General features: G+C 46.2%; 1 protein-coding gene across 5 annotated transcripts in view; it reads right to left on the reverse strand.

Moving 5' to 3' along the window:
• The window catches only part of CTIF (cap binding complex dependent translation initiation factor), a 148,553-nt gene that overhangs the window by 102,139 nt on the left and 32,818 nt on the right, over window positions 1–13,596 (reverse strand). The window contains exon 4 of one of the 5 annotated variants that reach the window (XM_054003031.1): window positions 3,353–3,471. The exons of the other annotated variants lie outside the window; for them this stretch is intronic. Within the exon in view, the coding sequence (XP_053859006.1) occupies window positions 3,353–3,471 (119 nt within the window). The remainder of the gene's footprint in view (window positions 1–3,352; window positions 3,472–13,596) is intronic. 5 annotated transcript variants of the gene reach the window in all.

The raw sequence follows: 13,596 nt of genomic DNA on the forward strand, positions 1-13,596 counted from the left end.
CCCCGGCTGCCCCCTCCTGTCAGGAGCTGTGCAGAGCCACAAGGTCCCCCCTGAGCCTCCTTTTCTCCAGGCTGAGCCCCTTCCCAGCTCCCTCAGCCTCTCCTGGGGCTCCAGCCCCTTCCCAGCTCCGTTCCCTGCCCTGGACACGCTCCAGCCCCTCAGTGTCTCTCTTGTCCTGAGGGCCCAGAGCTGTCCCCAGCACTGGAGGCGCCTCAGCAGTGCCAGCACAGGGACGGGCACTGCCCTGGGGCTGTGTCACAGCCTGGCTGGGACAGCCCAGGGGCCACTGGCATCTTGCCCACCTGGGCACCCTGGGCTCATGTCCAGCTACTGGTATCAGCCCCCCCAGGGCTCTTCCCCATGGGCATTATAAGAAATCTCCAGCCAGCTGCGAAACACCTTGAATTTTCCTGTGCAGTCAGCTGCTTTTGTCAAAGTGGACAACTCAAAGCACGAGCATCTAAAGCAAAGTTAAGTTATTTAAAGCCCCTTCACAGTCATCAGCCCTCACATGTCCTTCCTGCACAAAGAGGGCTGCCCCCTCCACCCTTTACAGGTGAAGTATAGCAGGTTGGATTTTGCCATTCAAGACCATTTAAGAAATCAGACTTGACTTCGTCTGGATGGACTGAATGCATTGCACATAAGGAGTCCATATTAACAAATTTTCCCCTCAACATTTCTTATTCAGATTACTCACAATCTTGTACATATTCAGATTATTTAAGCAACTCAATCCAAATGGTCCCACCCTGGCAAAACACATGCTAGAGAAAGTGGATTCTCTTTCCCGTCATATAACTTCTGTCATTTTCAAGTATTATTAATATTAACCAAGACATTAGAAACTCATAAAAAATGTGACCATTTCTTAATGAAGTCCCAGAGCTCAATCTGCTCACAAATTGAGCAACGCTTTCCCAACCAATGTCAGGGACACATGTCCTTAGTGAACAGATGGTTACACTGTGCAGTCATTTCCAGCACAACCAATTTAGACACCAGAAACTCCAAACACAGACACACTGCTCCCTTTTTTAGTCTCCTCTAAGGGGTTTATGGATTATGATTTTAACCCCTGGGGATCTGTAAGTTGACACGTCTCTGCTCAGAAACAAATTACCAGAAATACCTAACTCCCGTGCTAAGTCACAGAAGATGAGCTTTTTATTTTAGGCAAATCTAAGCACGATTTTCTCCCACCAAGGAGAAGAATTAGTTTCTTAAATCCTTACAAGCATCCAAATGCAGTATAATGGAAGCACACATGTGCAGGTTATCATAGCTGACACACGAAGAAGAGGCAAATCCATTTCAGGGGGCGAGGCGGTCAAGCAGGTCCAAGGCAGCAATTGGACACTCTCATCCAAACCTGGTCCTCCTAGAAGATGTCCCCAGAACCTCTTGGAGACACTCCAAGCATCAGCCAGACTCCACAAAGACGGCGCCAGGGCCCAGTGATAACACACCTTGTCATTAAGTCGTGAGTCACTGTGGCCATTTCAAGACACCCTTTTGGTCTTCTATGACCTGTCCTTAGAACCAGTCGCTGTGTCAGCTCACAGGACAAGGAGCAGCCTTGCAGCCCTGGGCTGCAGGGAGCTTACTAAAATGCTCATAATGCCAAGACTTAATAATAAGACTTCAAAAAGCCAGTTCTCAAATCCAGGTACAAAAAAAAAAAAAAAAAAAAATTAAAAATTGCGTGTATTTAAGAAAAGCAGTGACTTGCTGTCAGTCCCCCCAGGACTGCAATTATAACCATCAGCAATTTTAACACGAAGCTCCCAGTGACCCAACCCTCAGCTTTAGATAATCTTTTTCACTGAGAAGGAGTTAGTACCGCTGAAAATTAATTAATTCACTTGGAATGATAATTGAGAGACGCTTTCATGAGCGTACAAACAGTACTCTGAGAGATGAGTAAAGCAGATCCTACACACACTGTGGTTTAAATGTATGCCCACAACCTCTGTCCTCCTGCCCCTGTGAGCACAGATGACCTCCATCCACTGCTGCCCAGCCCCTGGAGCTGCCCACACAAACAGGGACGGGCCCACGTGGACTCTGGCTGTTTACCATGCATGCAACTTCAGCAAATTCCCCACAAAGTCAGCATTTGCATGCACGCAGCAGCTTTACAAAGCCCAGCTCAGCGTCCCACCTCTCGTTGCTCCTCATTACCATCCTCCAGACAACAAATACGAAATCATGCTCTTTGTTGCACAACTGCAACCCGGTTAAATCATCACTGCACACAGAACACCAAGTGGCCACTTGGGTCTCTGCTATAAATTCAGGGATTATCCTGCGCCATGTACTACTTAATCATTTTTCAGTTGTGAGCTTGAGGAGCTTCCCCCACTTTTCCTCCTTCTCAGCTGCCTACAACCCCTGGCTGCACTTTGGTAGAAAATGAAAAAAGATGAGATAGACACTGAACTGTCTGAAAGGGCTCTGATTCAGGGCTTCCTTGTTGAAAACTGCAAGTTTTTGTATGAAAAATACAGATAAAAATATAGAAATTTTGAGGAAGACAGTATTATCCCTGCTCAAAGAGGAAAGGATACGTTGAGCCTCATTCCCACCAGAAAGGACCATCACTTTCTAGATACAACCTGGTTCTGTGGGTCCTCTCCCACCACAGCATGGCTCAGAAGGAAAAGCTATTTCCTCAAGATCTTCAGGAGGATGAAATGGATGAATGGACCAGGACTTTGACCACTGGCTCCAAACCTCAGAGTCTGCCATCCACTTCTGGCACAACTGGTGCTCATGTGTGCATAAAGGAGAGAGATTCCAGGAGAATACAGGAGGACACAGGCTGACTGAATCTAACAGGAATGGTCCCTCATCTGAGTTCAAGGATGGACCTAAAGCCATATAAAAAGTTAATTCTTAGAGTCTTTTGCAGAGTAGGAAGATAACTTCCCATATAGCCCTGCAGACAGCTCACACAGAAAGCAGCTGGACTTAAGGTCACCATTTAACACCATCTATGTGCTGTCCACTCAGTTTTCAACGTCTAATGAAGACCTGCCAGCAAATAATTACAGACATCTCTTGATTTCCCACAACTGAAATACTCCAAGACTTCAAATACAGAAAAAATCCCCGATTTCCTTTGCACTGAACCAGCTGACTAGGGACTTCTTTCCCAAAGTTAAGGCAATCAGCACACCTCAGCGGGTCACACATCACGGGAGACTTAAAGAGGTCTTTGAAGTGTCCTTCCCAGCCGATATGCACCCATGCTTACGTGTGACACACACCACACACATGTCGTGAGAGGGATGCCTCCAAGAAGCAGCAAGCACGGGACACAGCTTCAGCACGTCACCACCAGGTATACCTTGGCTGATTGCCTGAACTGGCTGCTTCTCCTGTGGCTGCCAGACCTGGATCCAGAGCCCTGCCTGGAGCTCGACCCCGGCCGGGATCCTGTGCTCCCACTGCTGCTGTGATCCCAATCTTCATGAAAATAACAAACAGGTTGCTTTAGTCAAGGGCCACTCCGTCCCACACACTCCAAAACCACTGACCTGATGGAACAGGAGAGCTCCAGCTTCCAGGCTGCTCATGCCTGCACCTACAAAACCATGCCAATGACCAGCATCCTGATTGTGGGGCTTCCTCTGAACCCTTTAACATGTTCTATTTACACATTGCAAAGGGATGACACTGTGGGAGGCTCTGATGAGGATAAGATTTGGCCCTAGTGCTCTAGTCTATGCATGGGGAAAAATAACAGTTACCTTCTCTATCTTCATGAGTATTAACTATGCATGTTCATCAACCTCACATCCTCTAAAGCTGCTGAAGCGTATTTGGACGATGTCCTTAATAACACGCTTTAACTTTTGGTCAGCCCTGAATTGAGCAGGCAGTTGAACTGGATGATGGTTGGCACCTTCCAACTGAAATATTCTGTTTTATTCCATTCCATTCCATTCCATTCCATTCCATTCCATTCCATTCCATTCCATTCCATTCCATTTCCTTAATTCTCCTCCCAAGCCCAAATAAAATTCTTAAGTCAGTTTTCCCACCTCTCAGCCCACTGTTAGAGTCCAGTTATTCACATGGTTGAGGGCTCTTGTAGTTCACCAGGAGACACATTACACAAATTACTATTTTTGTCTCTTAAAGAGCTGTGCCTGATGTTCTCCTTTATTCTTTCACTTGTTGTGCTGTCAAGTAAACTGCAGGTTTCTTGTTCAGCCCTCAAGGCATAATGACTCATCTGAAAACCAGAATAACTCACCTGACTAGCTCTACCCAAACACCCCACAAGGTCCTTGGGGAGAAAAGTGGATATTGTCATGGCAATTGCTCCAAAAGCTTTGCTCAGAGGCCTGGGAAAGGCTTTTGAAGTCACCTAAAATGATTTAAACCCCATGATACCACAAAGTGCTGAATATTCAACTCTTCCAAGAACTCAGAAAATCTGGGAAATACAAAGGGAAGCCTGTATTTTAGGGCTGATGTGTGAGCTGACAACTTCAAGAGGGTTTCTCATGTCTCAGATATTCTCATGGGGCTACATGAGGTCCTGCAGACACTGCCATGGGCGAAGGCAAGGGCAGGGCCACCATGGCCTCCAAAGCCAAAAGGGTTCACCACTCAAAACTGCCTTTGAACACAACAGACAAGTCCAGGCCTTGGGCACAGGGCACAGACCAGGTCCCAGCTCCACCACTGCCACCTGACTTGGATGAGGCAGGAAGACAACTGCACAGCAGAACCTGAACTACCTAAGGTGATGCTACCCAGTGGTCCAGCAAGGACCTTGATGAACATGAAACATGGAAGTATTCACCCAACACAAGGAATTGGAAGCAAACCACTCCAGTGCGGGTTTCTGCATCGCTCCAGCTGGACATTCTCCACCCTACAAGCTAGTAAGTTTCAAGCAAGTTCAAATACATTGTGGTATTGACTTCAAAAGAGGCAATTACCTGGTTTTCAAGTTGTAGATAAATGAAATTGGAATGGTTGTGGTTGTTCCCACTGACAGTTAAAGCAGCTTCTTCCCTTCTAATCACACTCTGACCCAAATCTCCCAATGGCTGAGAAATACCAAATGGCACAAAAGGAGTTGTTCAACTGGCATGAAGGGATAAAAACCATGGTGGATGTCAGGCAGGCCACTTTAGCAAGGCCTGAGGAAGAGCCAACCTTGTAGACATCCTGAGAAGTGAGAAATACCTCCTTTGACATGGGAAAGATGTGCACCAGATGAAAAGGTGGTTGGGAGAAATGCACCTTCACTGCTTGATTGGATTAATTATATCCTACACACTGATCATCCTGTTCACACATACATACAAAATTTCTGTGACAAATGCTACAGGTCAGCACATGCACCCTTTGCTTCGAAAGACACACTGAAAATAAAAACTGCTCACTTATATTCAGTAGATGCATCTTTTAGGAGTGGTTTTCTGCAGACAAACCAAGATGTTGTAAATTCCAGAAATGCAGCTGTTGTGAGAAACGAGAATATTGGTACCACTGAGCATCAATGTCCACCAAGAAAAGCCACTGGATACAGCACAAACTAGTTAGATCACAATCACAGCTGATTTTAATAAACCAGCTTGTCTCCTGGCTCTAACTCATGGCCTGGGGCTTTTGCTCTGTTTACCTTCCTTACCTTTATCAAGCACTGATACAAATACTGAAAACCAAATCATTTTTAAAATAAAATTGCTACACTAAAAACTGTTGAAATGTCTGCTGAAGATGCAAATGGTCCAAACTTGAGTACTGCCTGAATACACTCATGTTCAAACTCACCAGCACAGTCAATCTCAGTATTTCCCCCAAATTCCTGACTAAGATTAACAACTTTTTACTGGTACCTTATTGAAGGGGATTGAAATCTCCAGAATGAAAACACAATCCCCATAAACAATCCCACACATTTCTGATGGCTTTGTGTTCCTGTAATAAAGCTGCTTCATGCTAAAATGGACCCTCTCTGCAGACCTTCTGTGGGAACTGGGCTGCTCACACCAACCTCATGGGTGATGCTCAAGGAGTGGGTGAGGGCATGCAAGGAAGTTCTTTAAAAAAAACACCCAAGCAGCAAAACCCCTTCACCAGCATCATTTCAAAGCCCATAAAAACCCATTCCCAGACTGCAGAGGCAGCTGGAGTCCAGCAGAAAGCCGTGGTTTGGCACTGGTGAGATGTGGCACTGCTCTTCCTCTACCTGTGTACATTCCACACACGGCTCCTGCTAAACAAACCCACCGTGCTGCAGGAACAGAACTGACTGCCACAGCTGACAAACACTGAAGAAACAGTTGTAATGGCACAAAGCTCTCCACCCCTTGGCTCCTGCTGACCCAATTCCCCATCATCTGGCCCCATTTCTCTGCCGTGCCCTTAAAAAACCAAGGGTCTCCCAGTCTCTCTCAGTTCCCCAAACTGAGAACTTGAACAAATCCTTGAACTCTGCTCACAGATCTTATTTGGGCTCCTCCATCTACCATTTGTGGTCTACACTCACCAGTAGGAGACGGGACCTCTGAGCCACACTTTGGGATTGGGAGGGAAAACGCCATCCCTCCAGAGACTGATTCCCAGAAGCTGCTCAAACCCATGCCAATCATTCCGGCCAAGCTCTGCACCTTCTTAGGAACTGCCAGGCTCATGAACATTACCACTGCCAGCAGCCCTCCTTTGGAAACCAGCTGTCAAATCTAACATTTGCATTTTAATTAGCAATAATCGTATGTTTCACTTACACTGCAATTTTCACCTTTGCAGCGAGCTCTTTGAGGCATGAACTAATTAATCCTGATGCCTTTGCCAGCTCAAGAGTTAATATTTTCTGCTGCTTCAGTGCAAGTTTGAAAATCCTATTTGCAGAAAAAGCAGATAAGTTTCCCCAGTGCAGAAGCCATAAATGGAAACGCAGTGATCACCTACGTGGTTGCTTTCAGTGAAGATAAGTATGGGTGAAGTGGGCTGTGCTGGTAGAGATGTAGATCAACCCTGGCAGCAGCACAAGTTTTAATTGTCCTGAAGATATGAGTGGATTCTGGATGGGATTCATGTTCAATCGTATGTAAAAATTTCAATATTCAATGTACAGCATTCATAGGTGGGTCAGAGGGAAAATAGCAGGCAGCTGGCAGAGTTCTGGACCCCAAAAACCTCTGAGATATTCCCCAGCGTAACAAGGGTCTCACATCTGCAGCCAGGAGACCCCTAGATCAAGTTGTGGGGTGTCCTTCAAATGGTTCCTCAACTTTGATCTTACTCCTGGTCAGAACAGAAAACAGCTATTGTATTAAAGGCCCTTTTTGAGGTTTTTCTGCAGTGGAGCTTTTTACACACCCAATTTGTGCTGCTGCCAAATCTTCCCGTTATGCAGAATTTTTGCACTGCGCTCCAAGTATCTCCCTAGACCTATTCCAGAAAAACCACTCCAATTTTACAAAGGAAAACCAAAGGCTTAATTATTTTAATAACTCAAAATACACCTTAAAAAAAAAAAGGCAGCAAAAAACCAATCATAAGATTACTCTAAATATCTTAGTAGGGTAGACTTTCTAGCTTCTTTCTTCTCAAAGTATTACATAAGGCTGTAAGAATATCAGAAACTGCTATAAAAATGTGATGCAGAAGCCTCAAACTCTTTGGCTCTGTTCCTTCCCTTCCCAGGTCTATGCCCACCTTCCCCCTTCCCCTCTCCAATCTGCAGAAGGGACACCAAACATTGCTTTGAGATCATCTTCTACCAAGGAAAGTAAGGTTTTATCTACACTTGTCTCATAATACAGGACCAAAGGACCTGATAGACTTGGAAGTAGGAGGTTATGCTTACAAGATCTTTCTGGACTACCTGGGAAAGGACCAAGTCTGTGTGGCTGCGTTTTTTGGACAACACTGGAAGAGCCATGCTAGCCAAGGATGTGCTAGATAGCTCATTTACACACAAGGATGAAGAGGAGGAACACTGAGGGCTCTCAGAATGGCCCTGAGAACTCCAGGTATGCTATGGAAACCCATCAGCAAAGCCCTGTGCCAGCCTCAGAGGAAATTCCCTGCCTAGAGCTCCAGCACTGACTGACCTACTCATCCAAATCTGGAAAGATGGACACCTCAAAGGTAAATCAAGTCTCACAAAAAATAAGAGTGTGGGAAGCTCTACAATGGGCAGACAGGCATCACCCGGTGTTCTCTACCCGAGTGGAAAATGAGGGTGACAAGATGTCCCCTCATGTGAGCCACTGGTGACACGAGGCCCAGAAGACACCCTCAGTAAGTAGCAGCAGTTCTCCAGAGCAGGCAGCAAAGCAGTGAAACGTTTCCCTCCCAGACCTCCTGACACCCAAGCAGGTGTCTGCTTCACATGAGGCACTGATGCTTCATGAGGCCAAGCCCAAACAAGCCCAGAGAAAAACAAACAAACAAACAAACAAACAAACAAAAACCAGAGAAAGCTACACCTATACATTAGCTGAATGACTTGATTTCTTTCTCAGCAGTCTGCTCCAACCATAACTGAGCAGGGCTCATGATTTAGTAGGCATTTACTAAATGAGGAAGCATCACCCAGCAATTACAGGCAGAAAAGTGACTGGTTTTCTCAGAGATGCTCTTTGCCCATGGGCAGGTCACCCCACTTAAAGTTCTACTCTCTTCCTCCACCAGGCAGGCAGCCATCAACATGTACTCACTGGCAAAGCCAGTGTCTCTGTCTCTTGCTTTCTCTTTCTCTTTTGGAAACACAAAATCAGTGTCTACAGCATCACCCAGCACCTACCTGCCCCAATAGATCCTCAGCATGGTGGGCAACAGACAACCTCAGCCAAGATTGTACAAGTGTACAAACTGGCCCTGGGCTACGACATGAGCTGGCCAACGAGATGAAGAACCCCAAGCATATTCCCCAAACATGGAACTGTTGGAGCAAGTCCAGAGGAAGACATGAGGTTGATAAAAGGACTGGAGTACCTCACCTGTAAAGACAGGCTGAGAAAGTTGGGGCTGTTCAGCCTGGAGAAGAGAAGGCTGTTGGAAGACCTCACAGCCCCTTCCAGGATCTGAAGGGAGCCTAAAGGGAAGCTGGAGAGGGACTCTGCATCAAGAACTATAGTGACAGGACAGGGAGTAATGGATACAAATTGAAAGAGGGGAAATTTAGACTGGATATTAAGAAGAATGTTTTTACTGTGAGGGTGGTGAGACACTGGCCCAGGCTGCTGAGGGAGGTTGTGGATGCCCCAGCCTTGGCAGTGCTCATAGCACATAAGGCCCTGAGCAACCTTCTAGTGGAAGGCATCCCTGCCTATGGCAGGTGGATGATTTTTAACATCCATTCCACTCCCTTAGCATTCTGTAATTTCCAAAAGTCCTTCCAGAGTCATCCCTCTTGTTTTCTTTCAGATCTGGGCCTAAGGATAGGCAACTCAAGTGAGACACAGGCTGTCCACCAGCACAGGGAAAACGAATTACAAATTTAGTCAAGAGACTCTGCCAATCCACTGTCTCTCCAGCCCTATCTGGTTAGCCAAGAATTTGGGGCATTACATGCTGCCTCCTGACGTCACTGGACTTAAGCCAGCAGGACAATTTCACTGCTGACTTCAGTTAATCTGGACCCAGTGACATGTCCCCTGTCCAAGACCATAATCCCTTCCCTTTTGCTTCTGCAGCATCCACCAGGGAGACTCTCCTGGTGGTTGATCCCAGGAAGTCAAGCAGCATTGATAGCTGCAAAAGAAAATTTTCTGGAACTGTGAAAAAAATCTGCACAGATAATTTGATTTTTCCACTGTCCATTAAAATTGAGCTCTTCTGTGCATTGCAATCTGCTGTTACCCAAGAGACAGCCTTCACACATTGTCCCACACCTCCTATTGCCTTTGCTTTGGCAACATGGCAGCTTTTCCATCCATGACTGCAAGACATGGACATGGAATGATTAGACCTTAAAGCTCATCTCATTCCATCCCCTGTCATGGGCAAGGACACCTTCCACTGTCCCAGGTTGCTCCAAGCCCTGTCCAGCCTGGCCTTGGACACTTCCAGGGATCCAGGGGCAGCCACAGCTGCTCTGGGCACCCTGGGCCAGGGCCTCACCACCCTCCCAGCCAGCAATTCCTTCCCAATATCCCATCTAACCCTGTCATTCCCAGTGGAAGCCATCCCCCTTGTCCCTCGAGGCCCTTGTCAGAACTCTCATGCCAGCACAGTCAGGGATGCTCTTTACTCCAGGCAGTCTGATCTCCAGCCAAGGCCCAAGAGTGCAAACCCACCACCCCACCCTGCCACCATGTGCTGCTGTTTCTGCTGCTTTAACAAACCCAGCCACGTCCTTCACCACCAGCTCAGGGAGGACAGGACAAGGGTGCTACAAGCAAGGTGCGGGACCATCAGGTGTGATCTACACACCCTGCCTGCTCCTTCACTGCTCAGCAGATCGGCAACACGACCATCGACTGCAGAAGCCTCCGAGGGCCCAACCCTGTACCAAGTTCCTGCTGCACCTGGCGGGGCATGGACACAAGCAGTGGAGTGAAAGCAAGTTCTGTTTTACTGCCAGCAACACAGGTTTTTCCTTGGTGATGAGGGGTGACAGCCAGCCACCATGGGGGAAATGAGGGACTTGGCCAGGAAGGAGGATTTTCAGCTCTCCATCTCCCACCGCCTGGAAAAGTGGCACAAACCCACAGGGTTGTTCTGGTTTTTGTTAATGCCTTTTACATAAGGGGAGCCTGGGATGGAGCTCCTGCCAGGCCTTTCATGTACCAAGAGCTCTGCTGGCTCCCTCAATATGCACCACACCAGATTTTTTTACTTAATGAATTGCTCTCAGAAATATATCAAAGAGCTTCCTACTTGCCACAGCCTCACAAGGGGAATGCAAATAAAGTATTATATAAAAACTTCCCACTGGCTCTTTTTGGGGAAGAAAAAAAATTCCAAACATAAAAGAGTTTAAAATTCTTCCATTATCTAAACCTTCCTCATTTATAGAGTCCGTAAGGTGCTCAAATAATATTTTGAGTACCTGGTCTTTGCCCCAGAGGTTCCCATGTGGTGAAGCCTGGCAAACTTTCTGGGGGTTTAGTGGAACATGGCCATACCATGCAGCAAACAGAGAGATCCCAGCAGGAAACAAGAATTACAGATGAGCTGCATATAATTGTGAGACCAGGATTTTCTCAGCACATGAGTTCACAAAATGCATCCCAGGAGATACCCCCATGAGCAGATCATCTCACACCCACCTGCCCACAGAACTGGAAAGACCAGGAGGTTTCAGGGGGAATTTTCTCTGTTTTTAAGCCACTGTTCTGTATGGGATGCCTATCTGCCAGCCTATGGGAACTGACTCTTAAGTCTCACACAGCTGCTAATACAGGTCTCACCAAGTAGTGCAAGAGCAGGACAAGCCTGTGGTGCTCTTTTCCAGAAACACCCAACACATCAGAAACCAGCAACTTAGGAATATCCTGGACTGCAGGTTGCATCAAGACACTTCATTTTTACCCTTATATTGTATTTTATTTAGAAATGGCTTTACTCCCCACATTTGTAAAACAACCAGTGGATGCTTATATACACACATACTATATAAAAATGCATAACACACACACACTAAAAAAAACCCAAAAAATCTTTCTTTTATTTTTCTAACCTTGCTGGATTGTACAGCCCAGAATTTCAAAGGCATCAAGTACTCAGGGATGCATAGGGGGATTTTCAGGCATGGGAAAGTCATCTTCTCTCTAGGCTTCCCTATAACCTTTAGGAAGCCAATTACTTCTGAAAAAGCAAGACTGGACTACTTTGTCTTCACAGAAAATGAACCACATGCTGAATATATTTCCAGGAATAACCTAGATTTCCATATAAATGCCCTTTCTGATGGCCACGTGAGGCATACCATGGTCACTGATACATAACCCACATTTTCACATTAGCTGAAGCCAGCAGAAATCTCACATCCAAGTATTTTTCAAGTATGACTGGCAACGCAGAGATCTCAGCTGGAAACACAATAGGAAAACTACCAATTCCATTTCCTGCCCAAAGCCCTCAAACACCTAAAAAATGGCAACAAAAAAATCCCATCTAAACAAAAAAAAAAAAAAAAAAAAAGCAAAACAAAAAAAAACCCCAACCCAAACAAAAAACAAAAAACCAAAACAAAACCAAAAAAACCAAAGCCAATGAAAACCAAACAAACTCAAAAAAAAACCCAAAAATAACACCCCCAAAACCCAACCCCTTCCTCCTTTGGGAAATAATTAGCTGGCTTCTTCCTTAGCAGGTTTGAAAAGTGATTGATAATTTTAATTCAAGACAAGCATCTTAGTAATGACTTTTTTTTTTTTTTTCTTTTTTTTTTAATATTGAATGATTTTAATGAAAACAGCCAGGAATGGCAATAAACTGCACTTGGTCCTCACTAGCAGCGTTTAACTCATATATCAGTGACAGTGAGAGAAATGCTTGCCTGGACAGAGGAACAATAGCTTGCAGCTCCTCTTTGGTGCCAAGGAAAATTTGTTACTCACAGTTAAAGGAAGCCAAACATGGAGAGAGATAATTACTAGCTCTGCTGCAGGCTGGGAGAGAGCCCAAACACAGGGTAAGCAGCTTGGGCATCAGCAAATGGTGTTTGTGTGTAGGAAAGGAGCTCCCTGTAGGAGGAGATCAAATACATTTAACTTCCAGGGAAAAAAAAAAAAAGCCAGCAAGAAAACAAAAAGAAAAAAAAAAAACAAAAAAAAAAACCAACCCCAAAAAAACCCCCCCCCCCCAAAAAAACCATGTAAGCTGAAACAAAAGAGTGCATGGCACCAGGCAGATGGAGGTTGTCAGGAAAGCAACACCCATGCATGACTCCTGCATCCTCCTGTGGTCCCCACCAGCCACTGGCACGTCAGCAGAGCCCTTGGCTGAAGAGCCAGGGTCCTTCTTCCTTAGGGAAAACCCCTGATCCACCCAAGGAAGCCCAATGGAGATGGCCAGCCTCCCAGTTGGACATCCAGCAGCTGTCTGCAGTGCTGGGAGGGACCTCATCCAGAACCTCATCCAGGTTCTGCTGCTGAATACTTTGAAGCAGATCACAGCTGTAATAAATTAAACCCACAATTCCATCTGGCACCTCCAGGAGCTCATCCAAAGCAGTGCCTCTCTTCAGCACACACCCTCCTACAAAACAACACCCTGCCTTTGCTGGGTGCAGGTGTTTTAAGAGGTGCTACCAGTATCCCATGGCCACGGTAGGGACGGGATGCCTAAGCCCCCATCCCTCACCCAAGAACATTCAGCATGGCTCCATGGGGGGAAGCTGTGCCCAAAATGAGAGCTGCAACATGCCCTGCTCAGACTGGCACAGCCTCTTTTACACCCTGCGAGGGGTTCCCAAATTCCCCCTCATGGATCCCACGCATGAGACTGCATCTGGAGGACATCAAGCAGAGCAAGAGAATGAAAGCCACCAACTTGAAGCCACTTCTCTGGGTGGGACATCCATCAGCCACAGCAATTGGAAATGCTGTTTCCCCTTCCTTCAGATGCCTAAATTTCACATCTCCTCAACAAGTGCTGCTCTCACAGAGC

Source organism: Vidua macroura, chromosome Z (assembly GCF_024509145.1).
Source record: "Vidua macroura isolate BioBank_ID:100142 chromosome Z, ASM2450914v1, whole genome shotgun sequence".
Classification (NCBI taxonomy): Eukaryota; Metazoa; Chordata; class Aves; order Passeriformes; family Viduidae; genus Vidua; species Vidua macroura.